This window comes from Elaeis guineensis, chromosome 1, assembly GCF_000442705.2.
Source record: "Elaeis guineensis isolate ETL-2024a chromosome 1, EG11, whole genome shotgun sequence".
NCBI classification, from domain to species: domain Eukaryota; kingdom Viridiplantae; phylum Streptophyta; class Magnoliopsida; order Arecales; family Arecaceae; genus Elaeis; species Elaeis guineensis.
In genome coordinates, this window is record NC_025993.2 from 181,147,907 (window position 1) to 181,174,095 (window position 26,189).

At 37.4% G+C, this 26,189-nt stretch overlaps 2 protein-coding genes across 6 annotated transcripts in view; one reads left to right on the plus strand and one right to left on the minus strand.

Moving 5' to 3' along the window:
* Nucleotides 1-1,976: 1,976 nt before the first annotated feature.
* LOC105039948 (uncharacterized) lies at nt 1,977-18,112 on the plus strand. The gene is given in 14 exon segments (XM_010916280.4): nt 1,977-2,443; nt 2,446-2,735; nt 3,747-4,164; nt 4,337-4,994; nt 8,206-8,246; nt 10,074-10,142; nt 11,500-11,600; nt 15,589-15,667; nt 16,019-16,117; nt 16,203-16,271; nt 16,411-16,460; nt 16,561-16,642; nt 17,388-17,482; nt 17,565-18,112. Coding segments are annotated over 14 exon segments (2,319 nt in total). The 5' UTR covers nt 1,977-2,320; the 3' UTR covers nt 17,710-18,112.
* Nucleotides 18,113-22,987: 4,875 nt separating this feature from the next.
* LOC105039951 (uncharacterized) overlaps nt 22,988-26,189 on the minus strand; it is a 36,405-nt gene continuing 33,203 nt past the window's right edge. For 3 of the 5 annotated variants that reach the window (XM_073250613.1, XM_073250614.1, XM_073250617.1), the window contains 2 exons: nt 23,334-23,400; nt 23,245-23,259 (listed from right to left, as the gene is read on the minus strand). Coding sequence is in view for 1 of the 5 variants with exons in the window: in XM_010916281.3 (XP_010914583.1) it covers nt 23,179-23,259; nt 23,334-23,400 (148 nt within the window). In the remaining 4 variants the exon portion in view is untranslated. Of the gene's footprint in view, nt 23,260-23,327; nt 23,401-26,189 lie in introns of those variants that run through there. The other 2 variants (XM_010916281.3, XM_073250612.1) reach the window with 2 other exon arrangements.

The following is a 26,189-nucleotide window of genomic DNA, read 5'->3' on the forward strand; positions in this document are numbered from 1 at the left end:
GTCCATGTTGCAGTCCAAGTGAAGGCAGAGACGCATGCAGGAATCTGCACCATAGACGTAAAAGTTAAAATAATCTCTTTTTTTTTTTTTTTGGAAATGCAAGGTGGTAATTCACCTCATTTCTTTGAAAAATAATATATAATTATTAAATAGCATCGAAAGTCTTTTTCTCTTTCTTTTCTTTATCTTGGATTAGGAGGCATCAGAAAGCAGTTGAATCGAAGCAAGAGGCCATACATGTGAAGCTCCTAAAAGTCTGATTCTTTTTCCACACATCATGTCACCACCTATACGTAACTTATGGCTGATATAGAAAGAGGGCTTTAAAAGCATCAGAAATTGGATAAAATAATGGTATTCTCCCCCAAAAGGTGGACCACAAAGGTCCACTTGCTTGCAAGCAAACAAAAAACCTCAAGGATGAGAAAAGGAAGGCAAGAGGAGAAAGAAAGATGACATGTCCAAACTCCCAAAGCTATATGGGGGCAAAGGTTATTAATAATAACATTGGTGCTCCAAAGGTCCGAGGGGATAAAAGGAGAAAACATGGCTACAAGCACCGACAAAAGAAATTATGAAGTCTAAACTTCAAATCAAGGCAGAAGTGTGAAAAAATTAAGGTCATAAAAGTAAACTCATAAGGATAACTGCACAACTATAACAACAATGTTTAGCATTTAAAGAAGCAAAACTCCAAGAAGCGTCCAAGCCGATTTGTTGAATAGAAAAACAGAAGAAACAGCCTATCCAAATCCATTTGCCTCCAAGGAGGCCTACAAAACAAAGCAAACAAAGATAATATAAAATCTTAAAAGAGAAGGTCATGAGTGTCTTTTTCCTAGAGGTTTGTTTATTGTTTTGGTAAAAGGTAAATGCTTTATTAAGATGAAATGTCAGCTGGAAGAACAAACCTTACAGATAATATACATCCCAAAATGAAGCTAGCGTAGATACAAACAGAGGTAAGAAGAGTTGATACAACACAAGTACATACATGCAGCTGTGACCATACCAGAATAATATATACAATATGCTATACTAATTTATGTTCTATGTCAATGTCTAAAACCAGATTGATATCAGTAACACTGTCTTCTTATCAACAACTCAAGTATTTGTTTTTTTTAAAAAAAGGGAATTTAACTTGATCTTCGCATTAATAAAATAAGAAAGTTATTCAAACTACAATTAAAGACTTAACAGCCCCGACAAAGTGGAATAGTTCAACTGGGAGCACAATTTGATGTGGCTTGCTACTTGATCAATAAGCTTGGATAGATAGCATGCTCATCCGTTTGCCACATCTGCATGCATAAATTATCTAATTAAAAATTTTAAATAGTGGATAGAATATATATTATCTCAATATTTTTAACCACTCTAACATGTAATATTATTTATTTCGTGCATGCATGATAGCTTTAACAAGTGAAAAGTATATTGGTAAATCGATCCGATTCAACATCAAATACTTAACTACAATTCAGATTCGAAACTATCCATATTTTGTTAACAACTTTTATATCCATCAAAATGGATCCAAATTTTAATTAAACTAAATTAGTGGTCATCAACTTCAAATTTATGACACTCCTTTTGTTCCAAAAAAAGCACTTCAAAAATAGAGAAACGGTGCCATCGTCCTTGTTACAACTTTGGTGTATTCGTAAAAAAGTAGCTATAAATTATTAAACTAAATATTTTACTTAGACATAATGATCAAAAAAACAACAACAGATTATATATATATATATATATATATATAATTCACATATTTTTTAAAATAATATTTGAGTAAAATAATGCTAACTAAACAAATATATAGACTGAAAGGTCACAGTGGTCAATTTCGCAGAGGGTGGGGAAGAAGTGTGGAGTGTAAGCTTTTAAAAAAAGATGTGGCCTAAAACAAATAAAGCCAAACCCCCCTGCACCCACTTGCATGTTAACAGCGCCACCAACGGGATGAGGAAGAGAATCCAGTAAAAGCTTCACAGGGGATCTAATCACCATGAAATAATAAAAATAAAATAAAATAAAAGCATTGAGAGACCCTCCACGCACGAGAAACTGCCCACAGAAAAAAGGAAGGATAGAGATCAGAGAGAGGGAGAAATAGAGACGAGGAAGAAAGAGGGGAGGCTCCCTTGAGCTCAGTAACCACACCGTCTCTTCTTCTGTTCTCCATTCTCTCTAGAGATAGAGAGAAAAAAAGGAGCCACCTTTGAGGTAAAAAGCCCTTCTTTTCTCCATTCCCTCGAGAAGATTCCATCAATCCTCTTCCTGGATTGCTTCCAGTCCGTATGAAGCCTTTTTGGCCATGGAGACGCCGGCGGAGGAGCTCTTGAAGAAGGTCCAAGAGCTGGAGGTGGGGCACGCGCTGTTGAAGCAGGAGATGTCGAAGCTGATGCCGGGGGAGGGCGCCGCCGCCGGGGGTGGCGGCGGGGGGACCGCCGGCGGTCCCACTCGGTGTCGCCGCAGCGCTCGGGGGTGACGCCGTCGAGGCGGCGGAGCGAGTGGAATGACCGACGGTCGTGGCGGCGCGGGTCGACTTCGTCGGGGCACTTGTCGAGGTTGCAACGAGAGAGCCGGGAGCCCGGCGACGCCCCGAAGGGAGGAGGGCGTGGGGTGCCGCAGGCCGGCTTCGGGTTGTCCGAAAGGCAGTACCTGAATGTATTGCAGTCAATGGGGCAGTCGGTGCATATTTTCAATCTTGAAGGCCGGATAATCTACTGGTCAGTTGTGAGAATTCTGCTTCCTTCCTTGTTCTATTTGGATGTTTGATTTACTAGTTCTCTCTTTTGTCTCTGTGTGAGTTTTTCTGGTGTTCTGTCGGTTTTTCTGAGATCGTTGTTAGTTTGTGATTTCCTTGAGGGCCTTGGGGCCTTTTATAGCTCCTTATCTAGGATTTGGTAAAAGTTTATCCTTTTATCGTTTAGTGGATGACATGAAGTTATGGAGACATATTACATGGATTGCAGTGAATCTTTCACTATATTGCCATTTTTGGTAAGGATGAATGGTATGAGATGCTCACTAAGGCTTCAAGATGATAGCTTCAAAATTCGGTTGATGATTGAGGGAGGATTTACTTCCAAGTCATTGAGATTTGAGGCATAGAAGTCATTGTTGTAGTTCAGTAGTCGGAGAAGCTTCCCTGCTATCCTACCAGGCGGTCGGCGGGGCTGGTCCTGTGCATTTTTCAAGTATTAAGGTTCCCTGCATTCTTCACATTGTTGCTGTTGCCGTAAACCTGCTGGAACAATTAGCATGCATCAGGTCATCCCTAGTCATGAAACAAGGATCGGTGATTGGTTCATGCAAGTCTTACTTCTGATGGTCAGCCGTATTGTACATTATAGCATGGTGTTTTTGCAACATTAATTTCTGTTTAGTTTTCCAACAGTATTAATGGCTAAGATCTTGGCATTTTCTTTTTGGTCTTTTTTCAGCGTGATTGTTGTTTTCTAATATGTTTTATACTCTATCTGCTTCTGATTTTCTTTATGGTCGGGTGTGTGTGTGTGTGATCATTCTTTTGATGTTGTTCTGTAAGTTCACTACTGTGCAGAAATTCGGCTTTACTGTTGCCAGTAATTTAATGCTATGGCTATAGTTTGATTAGCAACACAGAATCCTTTTTCTTTAAAAATGAGCAATGAGGAATCTTTGCTATTTGTTTCACTCTTTTCTCCAGTTGTTATTAGCCTGCGCACTAGCCATAACTGATCATATCATTCATGTAGGAACCGGTCTGCAGAACTTCTTTATGGTTATCCTGCATCAGAAGCCATTGGTCAGGATGCCATTGAGCTACTGGTTGATGCCTGTGATTTCAACATTGCAAGCAACATAATCCAACGTGTAACCATGGGAGAGAGCTGGACAGGCAAATTTCCTGTCAAGAACAAGTCAGGAGAGCGGTTTTTAGCTATTGTCACAAACACACCTTTTTATGATGATGATGGTAGTCTGGTTGGCATCATTTGTGTGTCAAGTGATTCACGGTGCTTTCAGGAGATGGCATCCCCTCCAAGCTGTACAAAGCCCCAATCAGCTGCCTGGAGTACGCCCAGTCGGACTAGAATCAGTTCAACATGTAAAGGCAATTCTGATTCTCCACAGCCTCTTCAGGTTGCTATTGCATCCAAAATAACCAGTCTTGTAAGTTAAGTTCTATTACAATTTCATGCAACTAGAAGGAACGTGGTAGAATGTAGTCTATGTTGTAGAAACACCTGCCGATGTATTTCATAATTAGAGAATTCTGGGATATATTCTGAATTTATTTTTTCTAGTGTATTCCTTCTTACTTTTTTTAGAATTGCCAAATCAGGCTACTAAGGTCACAAACAAAGTTCGTTCTCGGATAAGGACGGGTGAAAGCAGTATGGAACGTGAATGTGCAGGTGGAGATAGCCAATATTCTGACCATGATGCTGTTTCATCAGATCACAAGGAGGATGCTACCCCAAGTGGAGCTAGCTCACCAAGAGGTGACATACCACCTTATACCTTATGTACATCCTCTTCTGCAGCCACGGAGGAAAAATCTCCAGGAAAAGCGTCTAAAGGTAATAATGAAGACGTTGAAGGAAAGACTGGGTTTCACAAGATCATAAGCTCGAAGGCAGAGGCATTGTTAGCTAAGAAAGGGATATCATGGCCCTGGAAAGGGCATGAGCATGATGATGCAGATGTGAAGAATCAGTTTGTCTGGCCATGGGTGCATGGTGATCAGGAAAATAGCTTGACTTATCAAAGGGCTTCTGAAGCTAGTGTAAAGCCAGAAAGCCAAGGGACCGAAAGCAACAGAACAGGCAATAATGAAGCTTCAGGATCCGGGTCCTCTTTGAATGCTAACAGTACAAGTAGTGTTAGCAGCAGTGGAAGCACCAATAGCAGTGCTATTCACAAGGCGGATATGGATACTGACTGCTTAGACTATGAAATCTTATGGGAAGACCTCACAATTGGAGAGCAAATAGGTCAAGGTAGTCATCTTCTCCTAGCATGAAAAAGATCGTATTTCTTTCTTTGAGCAGTTTAACCAGAAATCATGCAAAAAATTATTGCAACAAGCATCCCTCTCTTATTTTGTAATCCTAGATATGTATTTTAGCTGTTGTTTTCTTTATTCCTGTGGTCTTCTCATTATGGTTGCTAGCAAAAATGTACTTTGTGATGGTAACTTATGTGGCTGCAGATATTTTACAATGGATTTGTGATTCTTCTGTCACTTGTATCTTCTATTCAACCCATTATTTTTTTGTTCTTACTATCATTTCTTAAAATAATTTCAGAAGGTATCTTGGCATTACCTGCTTGGCTTCTTCTATAATTGACAAAAACTTCACTGCCTGTACAGATACATTGAGTATCCTTGATGTATTGTTTACTTATATTTGGTTAGTAAGTTCTTGTGCTAATCATATACACACGCATATGTTACATACATAGAAACATATGTATGTCTGCATGTCGAGGCTGGTACATGGTTAATTTTCATGTTTTGATATCAACTTTTTCCCAATTGCGAGCCAGCTAGTCCTGGACATCTGCCTGATTAATGAAACCTGCTCCATAAGGTACCAGTACCTGGCAATTTCTCAATACAATTTACAGATTTTCTGAAACACAATTTCTATGGTACTTTCTCAAGCTTTATATTCAATCTGAAGTCGTGTGATAGGGTTTCAGTTTACATGCATTTTCTTTAACTTTTTATTGTGTTATCAGTTGTCATGCTTTATAATGACTTTTGTAACACTTATTTTGTCACAGATTCTTGCATAAAGGTGATGACTCTGTGCTTTCTTTAATTAATTCAAAAGTTCTCATTGAGCTTCTTATTTTAAGCAATTTGATTTCTATGAAAGCTTTGAGTTGTGGATTTTGGTCTGGTGTGAAATTCAAAATCTGAATGATTGCTGGAATATACTCAATCAAGTGCCAAGAAAATTGATGGAGCAAAATGTGAAGTTATTGTTGTCTGTTATGTTAATAATTAATTACTTTGTCTGAGACTTTCTATTGACTGCCTATGCTTGTCATTCTCTTGCTAGAGGGAACAACAAGCATATGCTGAAGAGTGGATATTTAGTGAAGAGGCAGTCAGATTCTTGGCTTTTCAACTGGAATTTCACTCTACCATAATAACCAGGGACCCCTAATCCAGGAGTATGAAATCTATGTTCTGCAGTTTTTTCATTTTACAAATTTAATCACTGATCCAGTGTGTCATCTTGGAGAAGCTTTTAGAATATCATACACCGAAATGAAATGAATGATGTTGTGGAAGGCATTTACATAATCGCATTTGTTGAATTTGCTCAAATTTGGATGCCATCTGGGGTAGTTACTGAAGCCTGAAATATATTGAAGAAGTTTTGGTGGTGCTTGCTTTCATTACTTTTTGCTCCTCCTATATGATGAATGTCATGACTCCCCCTCAACCCCCAAAAAACGAATATGCGGACATGGGTAAAAGGCGGAATTAGGTTGTGGAGGTTTGTTAATAGGAGTAATTTGGCCAACTTAGCATTTTTGAAATTTGTATGTCCTTATTTATCTAATAAACTTTGTTGCTTCGCCGATGGAAATTGTGTCTGAAGGACTTAATAGTGTTATATCTGACTTTGCAGATTTCATATCCTCTGCTGGTGGTTACTTTTTAATATATTTTTCTTTGTTTTTTGTCAGTATGCCCTGATGATATGACTGGTAAATTGTTTTGTGTATGTTATACCTTTTTAGCAAGATCCTCTGTTTCAAAGGGCTTTAATTTATTTGTAAAGGACTTTACATTTAACCATGGTTTGCGGAACTACCCCAGATCGAATGGTACGAGGCTTGCCGAATCATACCAGCAGCCAACCAGTGTCGTTCGGCGTTTGATGCGGAACTAGCGAAAACGGAGTGAGAAGGAAAGAGAGGAAGAGAGAGAGAGAGAAGGAAAGGGAAGGAGATGAAAAGGCTGGCGGTGGCCTGTCGAGGCTATTGGAGGGCTGCCAAGGCCTCTGAGGCTTCGTGGTCCTCCCCGAGAGAGATTAGAGAGAGAGGGGAGGGAGAGAAATGAAAGGAGGGGAGGGCGGTGGTGAGGTTGTAGGAAGACTGCTGTGGCCATCGGACGGCGAAATCCATCCTGCAAACTCTATAATTTTGAAACAAGGGTTTAAAAACGCGATGAGCAGGGGCGAGTCAACCTAGTTTAGAATCCACGACGTCCACGGGGTGGATTTTTGCTATCTAGCATCCCCCAAGTGGCCTCCCCGCTCTCTCCCTCTCCCTCCCTCTCCTCTCTCTCTATCTCTCTCTAATCTATCTCGCGGAGGACCGTGGAGCCCTAGAAGCCTCGATGGCCCTCTAGTGGCCACTATCGGCATCTCTGCCAGCCTCCCTCTCCCTCCCTTCTCTTTCCCCCTCTCTCTCTCCGATTCTTTCTCATTTTTATGTTAGTTCAAGCCTGATATAGTCCGATACAGGGGCGTATCGTTGGCCCGCCAGCATAGGATCCGGTTTTTAACTGGCGAACCTTGCATTTGGCAATATATAGAGTCTTGGTTCTAGTGGAATCCATGCCAATTGTTTACTTTGTCCCTAGATTACCCCTAGATTGCATATTTGCCCTCTTTGAGAACCTTTTTCTTTTATATATATATATATATATATATATATATATATATATATATATATATATGTTGGGTGAATCTTTATGGAAGTTTAATTGCTTCATTCTTTGCTTGATTTTTTTTTCATGTTCTTTAATCATAATTAATTTTGGTTTTCTCACAAAATGTTTTAACCGGTCCCACATAATTTTGGGATTCGTGTTAAATGAAAGGAAGGAAAAAAACAGATCATGTGATGTTACACCATCTGCCAGTTTATCTTTTTATCATTATACTAGAATCTTTGCCCTTGTGGAGTATCAAATGGTGAAAGATCTCTGAAGATCTATCATTATTTGGATAGGAACCTCATTTTGCATTTACTTGCTTTGAGATATTTCGTATAAGCAAACAGGTGCAGGTTTCCTGCTTCCTTGATTAACTCAATCATGTCGAATGATTACAATACAAGTAACTTTAAAATAGATGACTGATGATGACTACTGTCTCAAGACTTCTTTGAAGATATTGCCATATGCTTTTCATGCTTTCGGTCCCGTTATCTTATACTTATTCTGTTTTTCTGTTTGCACAGGTTCTTGTGGAACTGTATATCATGCTCTGTGGTATGGCTCGGTATGTTTATTGTATTGCTTTTCATTGAATGAGGAAGTAGTACTGTGTTACTTGCTTATTGTGGTTGATTCTCTTGAGAGGAGCGTAATCCATCCCATATGTGTGTGTGTGTATGTGATTATCCATACTAGGAGTTGCATGCATACCATAAGATAAGATTGGAGGAATACATTCGAGCAACCTATTGATCATGTATTGGCTATAACACATACACAATCAGTTAGGTGTGTCTCTATCTTTATCACCATAGGGCCTCTCTTTGAGTTAAAACAAAAATGATGCCAACCCTTACTGATAGCTTATATGTGGTTCTACTTTATTAGGCAATTGTACATAGGTGTTAGTCTAAAATGGCAATTTTCTATGGTACCATTTGGATTGAACTTTATGGTATATGTCTTATGCCAATGCATGCTTGCGTATATAGTTTCATATGCTAGTACAGGATTGCGAAACAATTTTTCTTACCATCATGCAGAATGTTTTGAATATGAACTACACTGATCAGTCAAGACATGATAAGACTTCACAATGATGAGCTCTAGCATCCTTCAATATTATATATATGTCTTTGGTGAGGATAAAATGTCAAATGCCAAAATGAAATTTCTCTTGCATAGGTAGAGAAAAGTCAAAGGTCAGGATGAAATCAACCATTGCTCCAACATCAAATTCTAGAGTTTCTCCATGAAGAAAAGAAAACCTGATCCCCGAAATTGATTACACTGTTTTTGGTGTTAGACATTGCATCATCCAATCTCTTTGCCTCCCACTGTGTAAAATCACTATTCCTTTTCAAATCTCACCCTATCTTCAGTTTCTACCTCAGGCATAAGTCCTGGGAATGATCCCATCTTTTAAAATCTCTTCAAAGGGGAGAGAATTAACTAGCTAGCATGACTCAACCTCTCCAAATATTATTGAGCTTACGAGCTGAAATTTCTACTCGGGTTCCTTGCTTTAGATCCCTTTAGAACTTTGCTCCCTCACTCACTTTCCAGGTGCTTCCTTACATGTAATTTCGTTAAGACTTCTGCTGCTCTTCTCCTGCATCCACTCCAAATCTTAGTAACCAAATGTTAAGTGATCATCACTCCCTCCAGATACCATTTATCCAACAACCCACCCCCCCTCCCCCCCCCGCAGCTCCACCCCGCGGTAGTCTCCATTAAGAAAGTATTTTGCAGCTTCTCTGAATTTTTAGGTACCTTAATGGGGGTTAAAAATGCACGCATGTGCGAGATTAACAAGAATGGATTGGGCTGGTATAATTTTCTTTCCCATGTTAAGAGGGTGCCCTTTCGCTCTTCATCTATTGTCAAACACGTCAGTTGTTGACTAATAACATGGGCTTATAAACTTGGATGCTGGTGATATGAAGCATCCCTATCAAATCATCTTATTATAGATTTCACTATCTAATTAGCCTGGACATCCAACTTTTTTCTCCACATAGGTCTCTTTACTCTTTAGTTTCACCAAGGCCTATAGGCACTCTCCAGGGTTCACTTGTAGATCAATAACCACTCTAAGCATTTGAGCTGCACTGTGGGATTGATTGGCAAAATGGAAAAGATGTAAATGGGACTCGCCTAAGATAGGATGCTATCAAACTGGTTGAAATTAGTTACATGTCAATGATATCCACAAAATGTGCACACTATCTAATTTTGGAACGGAATTGCCAGGTTTACAGTCAAAGATACTTCATGATTTTTAGTGCTATGTGAGGGTCACAGACTCACATGGACTTACAATGAAACATTATGCTGGTTGCATTGTTGTTAACCTTATGCCATGGAGCTAAAGTATCTTATTTAATTGCAGGATGTGGCTGTTAAAGTATTCTCAAAGCAGGAATATTCTGATGAAGTCATACTTTCCTTCAGACAAGAGGTAACTTTCAAAACTAAGTTGCGTCTCTCAAAAAATAAGGATCTGTGATTACCTTTGCGATTTGACATATTTTTAAGAAGCTGAATCTTGTGATTGGAAAGAGATCAATTCTATATGCCATCCTTTACTTTTTCATGATTAGTTGCAAAACATCAACTTCTAGCATGTTATTTTAAGTTATAACATTGATACATGAATCATTTAAGGGTTACAGCTGATTCAGCAAACAGAGGTATACTCAGTTTGTTTAAGAAGTTGCTAGGTCGTTACTTGCACCTGCATGCATCTTACATGTCAGTGCATGTTAAAGAGAAGGATAGTATCACACGTGGATTGATTTCTTACTTTTACAGATTCGAGCCTAAGCCTGTCAGAATTTAGACTTCTTCTACCAGAACATCTATGGCAGTTCATAGCAGTTTTCCATCCTTGAAGATTAAAACTATCTGCTGATTCTGATAGCTTTTGATTTCATCTGTACTTTCAGCTGCTGAGATTAATTTTCATTGTTGTTGATGGCTTGTGTGCAGCCACTCTTTTTTGATGGTTCTGTTTATCATTGTCCTTTTTCCCCCAGAAGTGCCAATATCAAATAATGAAACTATAATTTTCATTATCTAGTTCATATAATACAATCACAAAGAGTTTCCAAGGGTTCCTATCTTTGAAAATGGAGACAGCTGATTCACTTATAATTTGCATTTATCTTAGACATGTGAAGTTTGCAATTTGAAAATTGAAAAACTTGAGCTTTAACCCAGAAAGTTGACATGTGAAATCTCAAGTTAGATTAATGTGAGAGCACAGCCTTTGTAGCTCTAGGTATTGTTGAATGCAACACGGACAACTTATCTGGATCATTATCCGTAAGGGTTCCTCTTCATCAGACATCAATCCTCTAAGGAATATTTATACTGGGCTCTGAAAATATATTTTTTTAAAATTTTAGATGAATCTAATTCTATAAGAACATGATGCTGTTTTTTTAGTGGATGGAGAATTGATTGTATGCCCCTTCCAGTATATAACTAAACTGACTATAATCAACTGTTTGATATTTATTGCTTCATGCAAGGTTCACGGTCTCTGTATTGGACCCTGTACCTATACCGGTACCATGTTGGTACAGTGCTGGTATGCCTAGTATGAGGGTCTATTCGGCATACTGAGACTCTGTACATCTTCTCATGTGGAGTCTCGGTTCGGTACTAGTATGGTGTGGTATGGTATGCCCAGTATGGAGCGCTATGCACCATTTCGGCGAGCTATTATATGCATTGTCCGACTTCAAATCTCAAATTCAGTAGCCAATGGATTGTGTTGCTTGTATCATCTAAATATAGTTTTATTCGTGAAGGTATCGCTGATGAAGAGGCTAAGGCATCCAAATATACTACTCTTTATGGGTGCAGTTACTTCTCCTCAGAGACTATGCATTGTGACAGAGTTCCTTCCACGGTTTGTTCTTCACTTCATCTATGAATTTCAAAAGGAAAACAACCAGAACTCTATCTTTCAATTGCTTAGTGTTTTTTATCCTTTTAGCTATATACTTGGACTGTTTGAGAACATACTTCAGGTTGTTTAGAAATCAGAACATAAATTTAGTTGCAATAAAAGGTGTCTGGTTGTGTATTTATCTTAACAAATGAAATTTATTATTCCTTATATGAAAAGGTTCCGAGAAAAGGGAAGTCTAGGTAAATGGATGATCACAACTCTGTTGCGAAGCAAAGCAGTTTGTCATGGTTACCCAAAGTTTGTCATGGTTACACAAAGTTTCTAATTAGGGATCTATTTTGATGAGCAGAAGTTGAACCAATTTCTTTCCACTCTAATATTATTATGAAGTTGTCCTAAGATTTATTGTACAATGAACATGAAACCAGTATAGGTATTGTGAATTGGTCAGTTCAAAATAACTTTGAGCTGTTTTCGTATAGAAAGGTCATTATGGTTTTAATTTTTTACCTTTTACTATGTTTGTCTCCTAGAGATCAATGTAGTATAGTATAATTGTATCTTATTCATTTTTGACAAGTTTTAAGTAGCAGTGAGTATTTGAATTGCAAACAGTGTGTGCACGACATAAAGCGGGGCATAGAGTCCAAACACCCACCCCTCCCCCTCTTAAACCAAAACCTGAAAAAAAAAAAAAAAAGAAAAAGAAAAAGAAAAGGAAAACCTCAAACAGATCACTGTTGTCATTTGTTCATGACTTACCACCAAATCTGGGGTCAGCTATAGAGGAAAGCTCTAAGAAAGGAAAATCTGGGGGCAGATTTTATAGTCGATTATAAGCTTGATGTCAATCCTTAGCAGCAGGAAACTTCAACTTGCAGTGGATAACCTCCTTCCAAATTTCTCCAGAAACTCATCCTATACTCACTTCCTATGTGTTCCTTATTCATTTCTCTTAAGAGACCCACTTCTAGATACCATCATCCAAGTCTGCATCTTCACCTGCTTTTGATAACTAAGCATCAACCCTATGATTTTCAGAACCGTCCTGAACCGGGCGTTTTGGGGCATGCCAAATCGGACCGGCGGGAAACCGGGATGGTTCCGACAGCGAAAACAGCACACGCCGGTGCCCGGAAAAAAAGAGAGGGAAACAAAGGAAGAAAGAGAGAGGAGGAGAGGAAGAGGCCGTCGGAGGTCGGTGGTGGCCCTCTGTAGCCATCGGAGACTGGTGGTGGCTCGGTTCACCTAATAAGGCTACCGCAACGAGCGAGAAAGATAGAGAGACAGAGGGAGAGGCCGCTGGAGATAGAAGGACAAGACGGCAGAGGGGCCGTCGAAGGTCTCCGGATGATCGCCATGACCATCGGGCGACGGAAGCAGTGTGGGCGGAGTTGCGGCCGTGGAATAGAGGCGACCGCTCCTGTTCATGTTTTCTAAAAAGGAAGACGAACAGTGAAGCCGGTACTTGGTTTGCTGACTTCACTTTTTTAGAATTTTTTTAAAAAAATTTAAAAACAGTGAAGTAGGCAATCGAATTGCCGGCTTCAATATTTTAATTTTTTTAAAAAAAATCCAGAAACAGTGAAGCCGGTAAACCCATTGTCGGCTTCACTGTTATTGGACTTTTTTAAAAAAGCCCTCGACAGCTACGGCTGCCAGTCGGAGGCTCTCCGACGGCCTCTCTAGCGGCCTCCAACGGCCTCTCCAACGGGCCCCCTCTCTCTTTCTCTTCCTGTCTCTTTCTCTTCCTCTCTTTTTCTCCTCTCTGGTTCGTCCCTTTCTCTCTTTGTCGGTTTGCGCCGATCCGATCTGGTACAAAACCGTATCGGACTGTGCCGCTGGCCGACCGGAACGGCCATCAGTACCAGAATTAAGAATCTTGATTGACCCTCTACAATGGTGCTGAATTCCTAGCTAAGGGAAATAAGGCAAGAGGTGGGCCTTCCATTAAACTTGTATGGCTACTTGTTCGTAAGGAGGTTTACCTTGTTAGCTTCAGTTTAAGATCATGCAACCATGAGCAAACCCTTAAAAATTCCTCTCGGCTTGCAAAGAGTCTAGATGAAGGACAAGATGATAAATTGTGCTACAGTGAAGGAGTTGTTCATCCTAAATGAACAAAAGATCCAAATAGTCAAATGAAAGTGAAACACAAAGACATAATATAGGCACACACAAATATATGTAAGATAGGCCAGTCAAAGAAAGTCCATGGAGTAGCCTTATTATCGAAAGCAACTTCATTGCTCAAAAGGCGCTTTAACCATCTGAATGTTTCTAACATGATATCAGCCCATGTTTCAGGATCAAGCTTAGTGTTCTTCAGAACTCTTCAAGTTCTCGTTTTGCAAGCCATCCACAGTAGTGTTTGTGGAATAATAACTGAGCTCTTGTGATGGAGGACAACCTAGATGGTAGGGTCTATAGGGTCGAGGGAATAGGGTCAAGGGAAACAAGGCTTAAACCTATAGGTTGCTGGAAAAGTTTTAAATGCAGCAAAGCAATCAGCCATGTTTTTGGCCAGAAAAAGGGGTCAGTTGATGGCTTATCAGGATAAAATGGAGGAGAAACAACAAAGATGTTAACCACAAATTTGTTTTTGCAATAATATGGATCTCAGAAGCAAGTGGTGTTAGGTGCTTTATGTTTAGGTTGTGTAGCGATCAACCATGGGTCATGATGGAAGGCTGTTAGGCTCGCTGCAATACTAGAACAGGGTGTACTGTGATGACAGTCCTGATCTGACCTGAAAATATACCCTGATAGGTAGCTGTTTGCCTTAACACAGATGGCTAGCAGTGGCACAATGGCAAGGGAATAGCTTTCATTGTTGTTCGATCTGCAAGCTATGATACTCTAATATGGTTCTGCTGCAGATTTAGCTGACAGCAGCAACAAGGCCACAGAAAATAATGAATAGAAGCAAAACTGAAAGTAGTAGAAAGCAGTGAAAGGAGAGGAAAGATGCTACCAGACTCTGAGATCTAGGAACCACATCTAGGGTTTGAAGGTCTCACACCGCCATTGTAGAATCGCACCACAAGAGGGGAAAACTCCAAAAATGCATTATTTTATTCATATTCTTCACAAAAGCTGATTTTGTCACTCTATGACCCAAACTTAAAAGAAAAAAAAATTCTGATAATCTTTTGTAATCCCAAAACTATCCACATAAAGCGTGGTTAGGGTTCATAGTTACCGTAGTGAACAATGCCATGAACTGTAGTAACACAGTAATTTGGTTCATACACTACTATTAAATAAAACTAGAGACCATTTGATCTGAGCCCCTGATTTTAAATGATCCACTAAAGGCTAAAACTATCCAAAAAATAAAAGAAAATGTAAAACTTGACTACTGAAATGACTGCAGCCAGATCAAGTAAACTCCTAAGATTTCAACACATCATGACATGATCTCCTATCATCATCCATGAGAAACTATTCCTCTCCTAAACTCTGTACAGAAAATAATTGTCTTCACAATTCTCAAGCACTATCACCCAGATTCAGTCTTATCATTTTAACTGCAAAGTGATCAAAAGCAATATTCTTGTGCATGCTGATTGCAAAACAACAAACTTTCACTTGCTGTGGGGACCCTTCCTTGGAAGGATACTTGCATTAACTTGTGTGGCTATTTAGATGGCATGTTCATTGTAACTGCATCAAACTGCAGCTTACAAGGTGAAACTTTTTGATGGAAAAAATAAGTATCAACCATTTAAATAGTGATTGACATAACAAAAGGTCAACAAATATTTATTGTTAACCCCACATGTATAAACCTTCAGAGTTCAGACTGTAGCTACCTCAGATGATATGGTCTGGAAATTCAGCATTGAGATGTACATGGTAGATTGAGTGATTACAGTTATAGACTCCATTTTCAAGAAGGCAGCTATTATCTGTATCTAGTTTTTGATTCAATAGAAAAGTTTCTACATTATCGTTCTTTGGTTGATATCCATTCCAAATGCAGTGGGAGTTTGTTTCGGTTGCTTCAAAGAAACACCACAAGATTGGATTGGAGACGGCGCATTCACATGGCTTTAGATATTGTGAGTATATTTTCATATATAGATTAGAAAAGGATTTAATGGGACTTGGTTCTATTTGTAGATCTGTTTTAAGAATATTGATCAAGGAATCAAACCAATAAGCTTTGAAAAGGGTATTCTTATCACTTCAAAATTTTATTTTTTTCCTTTGTTCATTTCCCAGACTACTGCATCTCTTGAACTAGACATCTGGAAGATATATTTGTTAAGAGGATGAAAAAGGCCCTTTTTTGGCAGCTAAGCCACCTTGGCATTCGAAATTTCAATTTGATTTTGCTTATGTTGCAATGATTTATGTAGCTTGAAATTGCAAACCATGATTATAATATGTTCTCTATTATTCTTCAACAGGCAAGGGGCATGAATTATCTTCACCATTGCAACCCACCTATCATTCATCGTGATTTGAAGTCATCAAATCTGTTAGTTGATAAGAATTGGACTGTAAAGGTGTGCTTATACTTCTTAAACATATGGGCGTACCACATCATATACACACATTATATCCTCTTTTTTCTTTGTTTGTGATGAACAGGTTGGGGATTTTGGTCTTTCACGTCTGAAGCATGACACATATCTGACAACCAAAAATGGGAAAGGAACGGTTTGTATGCAAACAGCTCATACTTAGTTTCATTATTTCTAGTCTTTTTTGAGTACCAAATTAGTTATCAGCCAATGATAGCTTCTGAACACTGAATTATTTATCTAAAGCTAAAAACTGGCCATTTTTCTATTCTCAGCCACAATGGATGGCTCCAGAAGTTCTACGAAATGAGCCTTCAGATGAAAAGTAGGTTGAGATCTCAATATTATCTTAGCACATCGTTGGTTCAATGTTCCACTTGTTGCTTGAAGGGGTTCTTTCCTTTTTTTCTTTTTTCGGAAAACAGGTCTGATGTGTATAGCTATGGGGTAATACTATGGGAACTTGTCACCGAGAAGATTCCTTGGGATAATCTCAATTCAATGCAGGTAATTCCCTGCTGAAGTTCTGTCATTTCCTAATAACAAGTAGTTTGCTTTTACTTTGTACAACTAACAAGAAATTCTTGCATATTTGACATCATAATATATACTATACAATCATGACATGATACAGTATCTTTTTGTTTTTTCTTTTTCTTTTCTTTTTTTTTTTTCATTGTTTGGGAGCTTATTGATATCTTCAGAATAATTACAAAAACATATTGCATATGTGTTGATCTAAGATACCTTTCTTATGCGATCAGCTTGTTGCTTCTTTATATTCTGCTGACATCTCTGGTTCACTAAACATTCATGATATGATCTACTTTTGCATTCTCATCTTTGGCTGTTATAATATTAGACTAAATCATAAACTCCAGGCTTTGTTCTAGTCCACACTGCTGATTGAAAGAGCACTATCTGAAAAGAGGAAAAATCAAAAATTTGTCGTAATGTTGTAATACGTAATCTTCACCTGATGTCACTTAGAATGGTTAAGACAACATGTCCCAAAATATGCTGCAATTTCGCTAGCAAACTTAAATATTAGACAGTTTTTCTTATTCATAGCATGCAATTCTGGGGAAACAAATTTGACCTGCATTTAGTTTTGAAATCAATTGCTGGCAGATAAATTCAATTATCCTTAAAGAGTTAGGGTCCTAGACCTTGTACAAGATTATCATAGCCTTTAAAGACTTGTACAATGTGAGTCTGATTCCTTGACTTTTGAATGACTTATATCATCCAGATCATTGGAGCAGTAGGTTTTATGAACCAGAGGTTGGAGCTCCCAAAAGACCTGGATCCACAGTGGGTGTCAATTATTGAGAGTTGTTGGCATAGGTATGCTTTCCTTTTCTTCAAACAAAATTTCCCAGATGCTTTGTCTCTCAAACTTACCTGCTTTTTGGTCTTCTACAAACAGTGAACCGAATTTGCGGCCAAGTTTCCAGCAGCTGCTGGAAAGATTTAGAGATTTGCAGAAGCAGTATGTTGTCCAATCTCAAGTGCAACGCTCTGTAACTAGCAACACTTCCCAGGGTAATGCACAAGTGAGTGTTCAGGAATGAGGTTATCAAATGCAAAGATTTATTTGCCAGTCCATGCATCAGCCATGGATCTAATGAGAAGCATTGAGCTACAGATCCTATGAGCCCTGCAGGACTGTATTCATTAGAGAGCACAGCTTAGCTGTGTACATTCTAATCAAGCAGCACGCAGCTCAGTGACTGCAAAATTGCTGTGCCAGCCTGCCACCTTTTGGGCCAAAAATTAATCAGCCAATTGCAAAATTGCCTTGGATCATCCATAACACAAGCTCAGGTTTTTTTTTTCTTATCATCGCATAAGTTGTGCCTCAGGCTTGTGAGTTTTGATGGTCGGGCTGCTTGTAAAGAAGATTCATCAGGGCCTTAAATATTGTATTATAACAGACTACAACCTTTTTTTATTATCTTTTCTTTCCTCTAAGAATTTGTCATGAGGAAAAATGGTGGTGTGCATTGTTGGGGCTGTCTTGTATAGGTTTAAATTCCTTGATTGCAAGCAGCACTCTTTGAGGGTGGGGTTCAAGAATGATTGCAGTGCCATTAAATTTGCAGTATATAGCAGATACTTCCATGGCTTGGACCGCAGGGGGCGATGGGTATCAGAAGCTTCAACTTCAATGGGATGATGATGCAAGTTATTTTTGCACCTATAATGCTTTGTTGCTGAGGTAGCAACTAAGCCAACATTAAGACCCAGATCACGAACCAACAGAATGTTCGATGTTTTAATGATGAAAAACACTAACAGATAGGGTTGAAAATGGATTAAATTGAATCTGTGACCTGATACGATCTAACTTAAATCCAATCCGAATCTTTTGAAATGATCCGTGGGGCTGCATTCGATTGCAAAATTGGAACCATTTTATTTTTTGGGTTGGGTTTAGATTTGCTGAATTCCAATATGATCTATTTGGATTAATTTTGGATCTTTTACTTTATAATACGATCTGATCTGAAGTCGGTATACAGGCTCATAGGAGGTGGTTAAGTGGGTCTCCAACGTCTTTTTTGATTTGGCATTGATAAACATCATATGTATTTTTTTTGGTCATCCTCGGATTAAGTGGTGCAGAAGGTTTAGCATAATAAAAAAGGCCAAGATTTGTGCTTTTTATGTTTAAAGGATGCTTAAGTTGAAGATATATGTCATTTCTATAGAGCTAGTTGAAATAGAAAATCCGCGTTCATTTCTTATCGCAATAATATTGTGCCTAAGTGACTAGAAACGAAAAGAGAGATATCGTGTTCAAAAAGAGGAGTCACAATGCAGCCATCAAGCAAAGCTGCGAGGAAATTTCTAGAATTGTTATAAGTAGACTTGTGTACCATGGATCCATCGACATACCTCCAAATTTAACACCAATGTGGAATAGTTGCAAGATCAAGGAGCTGGATTGTCTAGGAAATGGTAGGATGAATCTACTCATGGTGTAAAGATTAGACTTCATGCCAAGGATGCTCTCAAGGGATGGTGACATTCACCTAGGAAGGCTAAAGGTGAATTTTGCATGGATGAGCTGAAAACAAAAGCAGCTAAGCCGTCAACAGCAGACCTTCTAAAGCTTTTTTTATTATTGGAAAGTGGTATAGAGATGGTGTCGGGGGATTGAAGAGCAACACAACTTGAGGATTGATGGGGTGAATTTTAGGAAGTCTTGAACTTCCAAACCCCTGTAGCTTTGGTGTGTATTGGATACATACTGAGGACAGAAATTTAGAGGATGGGTTTGGAGATTCTTATATTCTAATGGACCTGATTTGAACTTGAATCAGACCTAATCTAAATTTAAATTTTTGGATTAAGATCAGATTATACATGAAACCGATTCGACCCAAATAATCTGTTGGATCAAAAATTTTGATCATAGATTCTAATTCAATCTCCTATTAGATTAGATTTAAATACAAAATTAAAATTCAATCAAAAAAAAATCAGATCGGATTAAAGCCGCTCATAATCCAACCCACTTGTACCCCTACTAATAGGCAGCAGAGTCTACCGTTTCAATAAATCCACACAGATGATCATGCATAGTTCTTGTAAATTGCATCCATCATGATTGCTCATTCCATCATTGGAAAGTTTCTTATTGCACAATAATCCATTGTAGACGTCCCATGGAGTATGTATGTATCCCCACTCATAATCCAACCCACTTATACCCCTGCTAATAGGCAGCAGAGTCTCTACCGCTTCAATAAATCCACACAGATGATCATGCATAATTCTTGTAAATTGCATCAATCACGATTGCTCATTCCATCATTGGAAAGTTTCTTATTGCACAATGATCCATTGTAGACGTCCCATGGAGAATGTACCTATGTATGCATGTATCCCCATGTAATTGCATATTTATTCCCGCAAAGTTGGAAATTGCATATTTATTTGCAGAACTGAACCGAACTCTAACCATTAATTAAAACACAAACCTCTTGATGAATTATTTAGCAATAATTTAAAATGAATTGTTCATGTTACTTATGCTAATTGAATTAAATTATAACTGCTAACTGATAACATTTGAATAGTCCTCTTTTTCACCTTTTCAATAGTTATTGACAAAACACACAATTCATTTTAGGATAAATTACAAAAACTTCTCCTCTACTTTAGCTCAATTTCATTTACACCCTCTGTACTTTAAAAAATGTCAAACTAGCCCTTCTAGTTATCGATATATTCCGATATAATTCAGCCGTCTATTTCTGTTAATAAAATTTTTTAAAATAACAAAAATATCCATCTTCTTCTTTCCTCCTATTTTATGACCGGTGTCTCTCTTTCTCCCACTTCCTTCCTTCTTTCTCTTTCTCCCCTTTCTTTCCATCCATTTCTCCTCCTCCTCTTCCTCCCTCCTTTTTCGCCCTCTCCTTTCTCCACCCATTCTCCTCCTCCCCTTTCTCCTCCCTTTTCTCCACCCATTTTTCTCTTTTTTTTTCCTCCTTCCCTTCCTTCCCATCTACTTCTCCTCCTCATTTTTTTTCTCCAAACCACCTATAAACTATTTCCTTACACGATGGCCTCCTCCCCTAGCACATGAGAGAGAGAGAGAGAGAGAGAGCTGGTTTAAAAACAACGTTTATATCGCTATAATGCTTTAGGACAAATATTGTCCAGCAACAATACAAATTAAGCATCTGAAGCATGAGATAAGAACTCTAATAACCAACAGAAAACTATAGCTATCATTTAAGCTTTGCTATTTGGCTGCTCCAAGCCTCCCACCCAAGTGAGACTCTCGAGGAAGGAAAAAAAATAGAAAAAAAATCAGCAAAAAATAAAGAAAAATTTGACAAAAACAAAAGAAAGACGGAAAAAAAATTGAAAGATAAAACTTTTTACCACATAGATTGATCATTATTTTTTTTCTTTTTACTTTCTTTTCTTTTCATTTAATTCTCTTTTTCGAAGATATATGGAAAAAGAGAGCATCTAAGGGAGATTGGATCTGAAGCATGAGATAAGAACTCTAATAACCAACACAAAACTATAGCTATCATTTAAGCTTTTGCTATTTGGCTGCTCCAAGCCTCCCACCCAAGTGAGACTCTCAAGGAAGGAAAAAAATTAGAAAAAAAGTCAGCGAAAAACAAAGAAAAATTCGACAAAAACAAAAGAAAGACGGAAAAAAAATTGAAAGATAAAACTTTTTACCACATAGATTGATCATTATTTTTTTTCTTTTTACCTTTCTTTTCATTTAATTCTCTTTTTCAGAGATATATGGAAAAAGAGAGCACCTAAGGGAGATTGGAGGGGTTTCTTAGGTTCCAGTTGGGGTTTTTCTCAAGCATATGAGATTTTGTAAGAGTTGCGTTGGTGTGAGTAGGTCTCTTGGGGTTTTGAGAGCTTAATTTTGGTAGAAGCATGGGATTTGAGAATGAAACTAAATTGATGGATCAAAAGAATTCTATTTCATAAGAGAAAAAACTAACAAACACCATGAACAAAAGGATAAACAGCAGCCAAAAGGCTAAAGTAAGGAAGGGCCCATGGACCACAGAGAAATACCCCATCATGGTGGGAGAAAAAAGAGGAAGAGAATAGGTGGAGAAAAGAGAAGAAAAAGGAGGAAGGAGAGGAGAAGAAATGGATAAAAAGAAAAAGGAAGAAGAGAAAGGAAAAAGGAAGGAAGTGGAAAAAAGAAGAACACTGACCATGAAAGAAGAGAGAGGAAGGAGATAGATATTTTTATCATTTTAAAAAATTTTATTAACAAAAATAGACGAATAGACTACATCGAAATATATCGATAACTAGAAAGACTAATTTCACACTTTTTAAAATATAAAAAATATAAGTGAAATTAAACTAAAGTAGAGGGAGTGTTCATATAATTTATCCTTCATTTTATTATTTTAAAATTTTCAAAACTTCACTTATAAAAAAATAACTTAAGTATAATTAACACTATTAGTTATACATATTTTCTACATCATATGTTAAATATTTATTAATTTTTCTCTGAAAAATTACATGATTGATGATTATTTTATACTTATTCTATTATTAAAAAGTATCTAGAATGTAAATCCACATGCATAAAATATGATAAATTGAAAATTCAGCAGTAGCTATGCATGTTCTTTTTCCTTTGACAAAAAAATAAAAAAAAATGTATACTTTATTTTATTCTTTTGAATATTTTAAAACTTTATTATTTAAAATAATTTAAATTCATATATTTTACCTATTTCAAAATAAAATCAATAATCTTAGTTTTTAAGTATTAAAATATGAAATTATACAAAAAATAAAAGCAATTATATTTATTTTTAATTTTCTATCTTTGAAAAAATATAAATAGCTACCAACAAAATTATATTTTAATTATTACTTTTAAAATTGCATGGATCTATATTTTAGATTAATATATCTTAATTAATTTAAATAGTAAAATTTTGAAAATATTTAAAAGAATAATATGAAGTACATATTTTGTCAATTTTTGTCAAAAATGGAAATTTGAAATGTTATACAGTAGTAGAAATAATTCAATTCAATCAGTATAAGCAAAATAAATCATTATTTCAGTGTATCACTAAATATTTTAATTCTTTAGCGCTCAAACTACAAGGGTAAAAATATCATTTTATCAATCCAATAACTATAATGATGCTCTATAACAAAGAGAGATGATAAGGAAAAACATGTAACAAGAATTCGATCTAGGGATAAATATATACATTGCAATTTTGCAGGCATAACCGAGCATCAAGTAAAAGGGACTGAGCTTCATCAAAACCCAAAAACTTTAAGTTTGCAAGAAATCAACAAGCACACCGCAGAAAATAAACAGAATATATAGTCACTGCATATTTTCCAGCACAAGAGAATGATGTTTCACGTAAAAATTTGGAGTAAAAACTGGAGCAAGAAACTAGTTCTTTTTCCATATAAATGTACTCAGGATTTATACCCGATTGCCCAACCATATTGCATGATTACAAAAATGGAGCCATAGTATCGTGTCATGCAAACTTCTAGCGCAGCAAAGAGCGAATGGCAGCAACAGCATCGCCTTTGTGCTCCCTCAGTGTTCTCTCTGCCACCTTCTTGTCCAGCTGCATAGAAATGGGGGGTATTACCGGCAGGGTCATGAGCTAAGCAGTGAGAACGAGAAAGCAAAGGTTTTCACCTCAAGCTCATTGGCGATGATGTCTACATCAGTTGGATTGATCTTGACAGCAGCCAGTTCCTTCTCCCTGAACGCAGGCTACATCAGTTTAGCTGAATTCATGGTATATATGAAGAATTACCCAGTGCTCTGAAAATAAGAGTAGCCATACAGGAACATTTTGTAAATCCAGTAAGCAAGTATCAATTGAGTGATCTGTATCCTCAATTGTTTTGAGTATGTAAAATTTAGCTGGAAAGGATATTCTTCCAGATTAAATGGCAGAAAGATGGAAATGAACCGAAGTCTGGACCTAAATTAATTGGTGCCAATTTATCTAGCCTACACTTGCTCCCAAATGAAAAAATTAAAATTTAGATAACATTAGAGCACCATGCATAATGTCAGTATGCTTCCTAGTAAAATTAAGCTCATAATGAAGGAAAATGCTATGTTAGAAATCTGCAAAACAAGGAACTTAGCCAAATATTAGAAGCAGGCAGCCAGCAATCTAAAGGGCATCCTAATTGTCATTATTGGAACTAGTGAAGAATAAAACCAATACCAACAAGCACTCGCCAAAACCAATAAACCATGGGACTGGTACAATATCACAGTTACCATGTATCAGCACTCAAAAGGGAGGCATGTTGCTAAGCTGCTTAATTTGTTTTCCTTCTTGTTGGTTAATAAGAGAAAGAAAAAATGAAGTAATGGTGACATTACTGGCCAGATTCGCATCATTGAAGGCAAAGACCTGAGGTAGAGATTTTTTTTTTTTTTTTTTGGCATGTTGCAGTCATTGGCTGCATCAACTCCATCAAGATTCATTGTGGGGCTTCATGAAATAGTTGAAAGCTAAGATTTGGAGGATAATAATAACAAGATGCAAGGCAACAAAGGTACTAATTATATTAATCTCAGAGAGCTTGGTTCACTCATGGAAGTGTAACACCCATGCCAACAAGAAGTCACCAAAACCTTGGTACAATATTATGCTTTGAAACATAACTAGGAGATCGCTTCTCGGTTTTCATTGTCTTCCATAAACAAAAGAAAAAAAAAATTGAGGCAGTAAAGCATTCACGAGACGTTAGCAGCCAAGTTAGCACAAGAAGTATCAAACATCTGACTAAAAGAAAGAAAGAGGTGATGCACATTGATGCCACCAAAGAACATGCAATGAACAGAATATCATGGCATACTTGACAAAATATGCGCAACAACCAGCTGCAGTGCATAAAAAAATGTCATAATCAGAGATGATAAGATTGACAGGAGTAGCAACAACCTAATGAAATAAGCCATCAATGAGAAGTGGCATGATATTTGTCCATCTTTCATCATAAGCTCATGAAGCATAGACATTAAAGAGTACTCGTATCAAGTAATGGAGTAAACAAGCAACCTTGTAAACCAAGAAGTTATACAAGGATTCATGTTCTTGTCAAAATAGCTTTAGAGTATCAATTTCACAAATGGAAATTGGAATAAATCATATCATCATCAAGGACAGAGAAAGTTGAAGCTCAAAAGAAAAACAGATAAACAAGGTGCAATTAGAATTTGATGAAGTTTTAGCTAGAAGAGCTCAACAGAATGTTCGAAATATGCTTGAAGAGGTTCTTTAGGGAAATGGTGGACACATTGAAAATGAATAATTATAATGAGGATCTAGAAGGCTGGTGGCACCAAGAATGAGATGCCACAAACAACAATTGATCACCTGAACATCTGCGCCCCTTAAAGTATAGTACTATAAGTAGGCCTTTTTGAAAGACTAAAATGCACAGTACCACACACATAGGCACACCACACATCAGTGTATGTGTGCACAGGTGTGCATGTCTGTATGTATATGGATATATCTATGCATGTGTATATGAATTTCAAAGATAAAAAAACTGCCCAATCAACTTTCTATTGGATCAAAAAATGACCTTCCCTATACATTATTACAAGTTACTACATATATCTATTCGTGTGCACAGGTGTGCATGTCTGTATACATTATTAGTATCAATGTGCATCGACTTGTATTGACATGTTTGAAGTGATATGAATCAATATATACCAAAGATTATAACACCAGGCATATCAGTTGTGAGGACCAACATCGGCATGTGTTTAGTCCGACATTGCTGTGCACTAGGATGATCTTAGATACTTATAGAGTCAAGGAACTCAAATAATAACTAGATCAGCTTTTATAGGTGAGGTTCTAGGGCCGTCGCAAATGACAGCAGAGCGGAGCCAACCCAAGGCCCATGTCGACTAGCGAATATTGCAACATCGACCACTTCGGGAGCTATCTCGGCCCAATCGCAGTGTGTTTGTAACTCAATTTGATTGGATTTATTACTCTTCTAACATGTAGATTTGAACAATGAAAAACCATGTATGAATATACATAATACTGATATAAACATCAATGTGCATAACAATCATATGTTTCTCTTGACAATATCATCTACGATGTGCATCGATAGTTGCTGATTTACCAAATACATGTATGACAGAAATTAGAAAGATACTCATCGATACCATTGACCAAAAACTTTTTCTTTTTGGCTTCTCAGAAGATGTACAAACTAAAATAATAAAGCTACTGCAGCCATCACAATGAAAGCACAGGGCAGGCCCATGAAGCAAAGGAAGACTATCAATAAAGGTCGCATAATTAAAAAAAAATGAAGTTGTAAAAGTATAAAAGTTAAAAGGTGGGATTCTAGGTATCATAATGCAAAGATGAAGTCACAAATAATGAATGCATTAATAATAAATGCACTAATAAAAATGTTAAAGCTGTATCGATTGGTAGTTAAGTGTGAAAGATCCTTTTACAATGGAATAACATATGTTATGAGTATCTAAACA